The 6,656-nt window shown below is 38.0% G+C and overlaps 1 protein-coding gene across 1 annotated transcript; it reads right to left on the reverse strand.

The window, feature by feature from the left end:
- Positions 1-1,590: 1,590 nt before the first annotated feature.
- On the reverse strand, positions 1,591-4,319 carry LOC149003856 (BTB/POZ domain-containing protein At1g55760-like). The gene is made up of 4 exons (XM_089168894.1): positions 3,906-4,319; positions 3,675-3,820; positions 3,410-3,528; positions 1,591-2,406 (listed from the first exon to the last, which is right to left on the reverse strand). Exons 1-4 carry the CDS (start codon positions 4,022-4,024, stop codon positions 1,801-1,803), a joined length of 990 nt encoding a protein of 329 aa, XP_089025020.1. The 5' UTR covers positions 4,025-4,319; the 3' UTR covers positions 1,591-1,800.
- Positions 4,320-6,656: the final 2,337 nt, after the last annotated feature.

Genomic DNA, 6,656 nt, shown 5'->3' on the forward strand with positions numbered 1-6,656 from the left:
CCGGAAGGTCCAAGCTTTTGTGTTAACAGTTACTTTGTAGAATTGCAAAAATATGTCCTACCTGGTTCCACTAGCTAATTAATCTCTCTACTAATCAAATTTCAACCATTCCAAATAAAATCTATATCTACATTTTGTCTTGTTGACAGTGGAACTTTCGTTGGAGGATTTGGTTATATATTTTGTTGCATTTATTGATCATTCGATCTACAAGCTGAAGCATTAGCAATCAAATGGGCTTTAGAAAATTCAGATATAGAGAGTCTCATGTTATGCAGGACCTACAAACCCTAACTCCGACCAGCCAGTCATTTGCACTTTGCTTTTCCACAATCCGATTTATTCACTGATACGTCGCTAAAGTGTTGTCTATTATTCTACGCCTCATTAGCAGCAAATATCTCCTCCACCAATAGACAATCTCAACTGCCCTCACTTGTGTTTGACAATTGAGTGTCCCATATAGATTCTATTCCTTCACACACAAAATTAACCTAATAAAAGAAAAAAAATATACACCCATGGTTAAGTGGGAATATGGATATGCTTCTAGGATGGTGGTGACAGCCTTTTATGTAGAGATAGTAAGTCCACAGAGGTCAAGGCTTTGAACGTCAGTCCGTCCCTATCATACCTTCCTCTTCCCCTTGGACTTGTAGGTTCACAGTTAAACTTGTAAACGGATCGGATTCAGCTCGGATACACTAGTGTCCGAATCCGAATCTGATTAGCAAATCCACTATCCAAATCTGAATCCAGGAAAAATTTAAAGAAGGCATCCAAATTCAAATCCGAAACTTTGTCAGATATCCGATAATCCGATCTGATAAACTATCCAATTATTAATTGATAATTATCACTTTTTTATATTTCTTATCATAAATTTATAATTTCCGATTGCCGAATATCACTATCCGAATTCGACTACCGGTATCCGAATCTGATTATCATCCATTGTTAAAGGAAAAAAATGTTAAATACTTTACTCTATCCAGATAAATTTTTATTCGAATATCCGATCCAATAAGCAATTATTCGAATCCGAATCCGGTTGCTTAGTAGACGGATATGGATATTTTCTGGTAAAAAAAAATCGGATACGGATATCCTTAAACGAATACGAATGCGAATTCGGAGGCGGATTTTGGCTATCCATTTATAGGTCTATTCACAATCGCTATAACTAATTAATAATGATCCAAAAATAAAAATGTTAACTAGAAACGAGGGTTTGGACTCATATTAAGTTCATTTCCTTGTAGATATGTGTCATGTGTCCCAATATCACCTCAAATGATTAAATTTCATTTATAAATCACATCAATCACTCATTTGATGTGATTTATAAATGATTTTCAACCATTTGATGTGATGTTAGAACACATGGCACATATCTATAAGGAAATCGATGGTCAATTTCTCACAAGGAAATGGACCTAATAAATTTTCGATGTAACAGCTGTTGGCACCTGCAGATCTAGTTGTAGCCGGGCTTTTTTGGGCTGGATGTGAATTTGGACTCTAATCCAATTCCGCTAGAGATGGGCCTCTCCCTCGTATATGCATACAAGCCCAAAGAAGCATCACTTTGTTTTTCTGTTTTATTGATGGGCTGAAAAGATAGTGAAGGTACAAACGTTATCAACATCTAGAATCCATCAGAGCTGTGTATTTTCGATTACAAATTTCTTTTAATTAATCAATCTAGTTCAGGCTGGAACATTTGTTTCATGTAAAGAATACTCACAAGCATATCCTAAATAAAAGAATGTTTTCACAATTGTATCCTGTAACAGTATTTCAGAAACCTTGCCATGCGTTTAGTATCTCATGGAAGATTTCTGCTACAAGTTCCCTGTCTCCACATTGTAGAAAAGCATTGAATTCATCCTGAATATCAAATATGGTACCAAACTTCACAAGATACCTCAGGCAGCTGCTCTTCAGCTTTGGTAATCGATAAAGAGATGCATTCTGTAGCCTCTCAAGTACATTCTTACTATCAATGTCTTCTAAAAGACTCTCATGGCATGCCTCTCTCAGGTCTGATATGTCATACTTATCAGCAGCATGAAGGAGTGAAAGCCGGTGCGTTAGGAACTCATCATGTTGAATGTTTCCATAGATGTAATTGAGGAAAGCTTGGGTACCTTCAATTGACATGTCAGAAATGTTTATGGTTGATAGTTCCTTCTCTTTGAGATCATGTGAAAACATACTGCAGAAGACAGGAGATCTTGACGCCAGGACAGCACGGTGAGCTCCAATGCTTCTTCCATCACAAGCATAAATTGTGATATCCGTGTGGATTCTTTCTGATAACATTCGACCAAGTGATGCTATACCTGCTGCATTGGATTGCTTCTGGATAAATTCTTGGGCCCAAATTGAATGAGGTTCACCACCCTGCATGTTAAACAATGAATCAAACATGAACTTGAAGAGGGCTCTGGAAAAGGACCAAAGATCTGGGTGTGTTAAGGACAGTAATTAACCATGGCTAGTGGGTTGAGACATTTGTGAAATTCCATGACTATAATCAGGGGTGAAATCACATTGAGAAAGGCTAATTGTTGATATTTCATACAAAACACAATAATTTTTCTATCTATTGTTTTCTTTTTGGGTAGCATTAAATTCTTTTTTTCAATCGAGGGGCCAGCTTTGATATTCCACACATGAAAAGAACGATAGAGGGATAATTTCAAAAAATCAAAACAGGATGGGAGAATTTTTAAAAATTACGAGGGAATTTTCAAAAACAAGAACCCTGGCAGAAGTCCAGATCAACTCCGTGTTTGGAGCACATACTTCTCCCCAAATGCTTCAGTTAGGATTCGAGCGATCAACCACGCATAATCAAATAGAAAACAAAGAAGAAGGAGACACATATTTTATCCTGATTCACCTCAATGTGAGGCTACGTCCAGCGTTAGGTTTTCACTATATTCTCGAAAACAACTTACAATGTTACGTTACAAGAGAATATATATAAGCGCTTAGAAACCCTAAGCCACAGCTATTCATGGGCCCAAGCTCAAACTGTAAAGAAACTCTGAATCCCACAAAAACATGGACCCTCTACAGGCTATGTGGGCGTTGTCCCCACACCACCGCCAAGGCGGCCTCCCCGGACTCCAGCCCGCTGCTCCCTGGGGAGCAGCGCATGTAAGAATCTGCAGTGGAGAAGCTCAGGGAAGTAGTATGTGCTCCCCCGATGGGCAAGCTGATCTAGACTCGCCCAAGTCATGGGGTAGCTCTGTACCTGACTATAACAGAGAAGGACGGTGAACCAGCTGAGAAGGTGACCTTCAGGTACTGTTTAGAATTGCATATGAACATATGCCATAAGTTTTCTTACAATTAGACATTAACAAGGTACCCATGATGGAAAAGAAACCATACATACGTTTGGCAATGCTATCTTCAGATCAAGAAATTGCACATCGATGATAAGCTTCTCTGTTAATGGAGTCTCAATTGTCCAGACAAAGTCGTCGTTGTTCTTTAGCAGCTTGTCCGATATCCCTGCATTTGCAAGGGACAACAAACATGGAATCTATTATTTTCCTCTGTTGCAATTCACAGAGCATATAATAGGCGGCCCATATAATTGTTAAGAAACTGTTTTGATCGAATTCAGATTAAACTAGGCCCTTTAAAATTTTGATTACCTGGGTGAACAAGTACCTTGCGATCTCCAGCAGAGAACTGAAGGCGAATGATGAAGGAAGCAATCGGAGGTTTCTCTTTCGTCAAGTTTGAAATTTCTGGATATAGTTTAATTGATGATGTTCGATTCTTCTCCACTAAAAAACGCCTGAAAATAAGAAAATAAACCAGTTCGTTCGAAGTAATTTGGGAAACTGAGATTAAAATCGAAAGAGAAGAGAAGCGGAGCTCACCAATTCCAGATTCCCAATTTAAAAGGATCGGATTTCCTGTAAGAGAAAGAGGCAAAATTGTCGATCTTCCATTGAGCGAGACGTGGAGTGGTTTCGACTCTGTAAGCGGAATCTTTCATCCTAGCGAAGGCAAGGGCAGAGGTGATCTCATGGACGCAATCGAAAATGCCTTCCAAGAACTCTCCAGGCTTTCCCAGGATTGCTAGGAGAGGATTGATTCACTCATAAACATGGAACTGAAGAATCCCTTTACTCTGAAACACTAACCGAACAGAAGGGATTGGTATTTGGAAGCTAGCTCTTAAAAGAAACTTAATTTTCATCTTTTTATAATTAATTCCTTCTGCAGGTTTCGGGCACGCAAGGCTTTTGGGTTTGCTTTACGCCATGGAATGAGTACAAAGTTGCAGAGAGATTTCAAGTTTGCAAACGGGGAGAGAGAGGAGAGAAGGTTTTATTATTATTATTATTAATTTTCCGAGTCTTTAATTATTTCCATTTGTGAGTCTTCTTCGTTTAATTATAAAAAACTAACCTCCAAATTCCAAGCTAAGTATCAACGAAAATATTTCCTTCATTAATTAGTATTTTCCTATCCAAGGAATTCATCAACTATGGCCCATTGAATGACTTCCTACAATTACCACCGGGGGTGGTGGTCTAGTGGTCCCAAGCTCACTCCCAAGTGGTTTGGTAAATCTCATGTTCCAGGTTTGAATCCCCTCTGCTCCTATTCTTGTATTGGACAGTTGCGTGCTCTTTCGTCTAGACATGAGTGTTACCGGCTTCTGTGGACTATACTAGGCCTCCGGTGGGGCTCCGCTGACGGGGGCCAGTACTTGCGCTGGTAGTGCACATGGCTAATGCTTGCATAGGTTGTACTCGATAAAAAGTCCGAACATTGCGTAGCGGGGGGCGCTAGGTCACCGCTAATGCATCCCCTCTTTTTGGATTATCAAAAAAAAGAATGACTTCCTACAAGCCTACCAAAAAAAAAAAAAACTTCCTACTAGATTTTTTTTCAATCACATACTAAGAGGGGTATACTGGGGAATTGATCTATGATTATCTTATCAGAATTTAAAGGCAGATTATATTTTAATGTATGGTAAAAAATGTAAGAAATGGATAGATTAAACCTCTATCTTGAATGGTAGATGATCTCAAACTTAGATTTAGTTGGTAAGAGACAATCTCTTATGAGTTCAAAGCTTGAATTTTTTCTGAGTACCATTAAAGAATATCAAGGTGTGCGAACAATTAAAACTCGTTTGAGAGAGAAATTTACCACAAATATGAAATACATGAGATCTTAGGGTTTCTGTCAAACACAATTGATCATTATTATCTTGAAATGGCAGTTGAGCTAACCACTTTCAAAAATTTCGGTTAAGTATGGTTAAACAGTGCGAACTTTGAAATGCTGGTTCTCTTATCGTCTACTGGCAAATTGACTGAGACTTTATATGTATAAGGACGAACCCTCATCAAAGACTTACGCACAAAACAAGTCTATGGGACATTTTTCTATGCGGCCTTACCCCAATTTTATATAAAAATACTCTCCACTCAAGGTGTGACGTGGATTCTAAATATATTTTATTCGTTTTTCGTTTCCATTTAACCTTAAATTTCAAATTGTGTAAGCTGGAGTGTTTGACCTCTTCCAATGATGTTTTGATGATGAGATCCTTACATTACACATTTGAACATCGATGATGGTTGACTGATCATCCTCACCTTAAAAAAAACGGAACGTTGGAATCTAAGTAGTACTAAAATCCAACGGTCTGATAGCATTGCGTGATAAGCTTAGGAATGGAAATTAAGATTCAGTTGGACTAAATTAATTAAAGAGCTAGTAATTAAAAGGTTTGTCGTGTAAGAATTAAATGATGGATGGCTGTTGGATTTGTTTGTTTCCTTCTCCTCTCCTCCAATGCTTCCGGAAAACGCCTATCAACAAGAAAAGTATTTTCTCTCTGTGGGACATCCCAAACGGAATCTCAAAGCACACAATGAATTGAATGCAAGCAATCCTCTCTTATATATTAATTTTCCTCCCTCCCTCCCTCCCTGTGTCATATAGTTGAAATTTTATACTTTTCTTAAAACACATTTTGAATCTTGTTTATAACATTATTTGTCATTGTCATCGATTAAAAAAAATTTCTTATATAGAATTTGCACACCAAAAGAACGAGAAGGGCTTCGGCGGCTAGGTATAGAAGGCCAAATTCATGTCTTGAAATAGTATTGTTGTGAGGGAAAAATATACAAGGGCAAATTAGATATTTTACATGTAAGGAATTATTTTATATTATTTATAGTATGAAGATTATTATAAACATGCTACTAGTTAAGTGGTAGCAGTCTTGTATGTAAACATAGCATGATCAAAGAGGTATGGGATTTGAACTTCCATCCCCCCACCCCATTCCCAGATCCTTCCCCCTAAAGGGTGTCAATGGGCCTGGTTGGGGCGGTTTCGATATGGGCTTAACAATTTTTTGTTGAAGAACACCAAGCCCACAGATGGACAGTTTGCAAAATAACGATTTTGTTCAGGTTTCAGGTTTCAGTTTAGTGTGGTTTGAGTTTGGTTTGACTAAAAGTTTTGATTAATGGTTTGGATTCGAGTTGGGTCAGCTTTGAAACCATTACCAACCTGTTATCAAACCGTTAAATTAGTTTGAATAGAATCTAGTAACTCTAGCTATGGTGGTCCCAAACTGTGATAGACAACATAGC

The sequence above is a fragment of the Hakea prostrata genome, chromosome 9 (genome assembly GCF_041222555.1).
Source record: "Hakea prostrata isolate BN-2017 chromosome 9, UWA_Hpros_2, whole genome shotgun sequence".
Taxonomy (NCBI): domain Eukaryota; kingdom Viridiplantae; phylum Streptophyta; class Magnoliopsida; order Proteales; family Proteaceae; genus Hakea; species Hakea prostrata.

Bases quoted from the DNA above. Each gene is read 5' to 3' on its own strand.
- LOC149003856 (XM_089168894.1), bottom strand. From the start codon at position 4,024: ATGAAAGATTCCGCTTACAGAGTCGAAACCACTCCACGTCTCGCTCAA. The intron at 3,529-3,674 runs GTAATCAAAATT...TTGCAAATGCAG, and splicing joins CAAGGTACTTGTTCACCCAG to GGATATCGGACAAGCTGCTA. The intron at 2,407-3,409 runs GTATGTATGGTT...TTTAACATGCAG, and splicing joins TGAAGATAGCATTGCCAAAC to GGTGGTGAACCTCATTCAAT.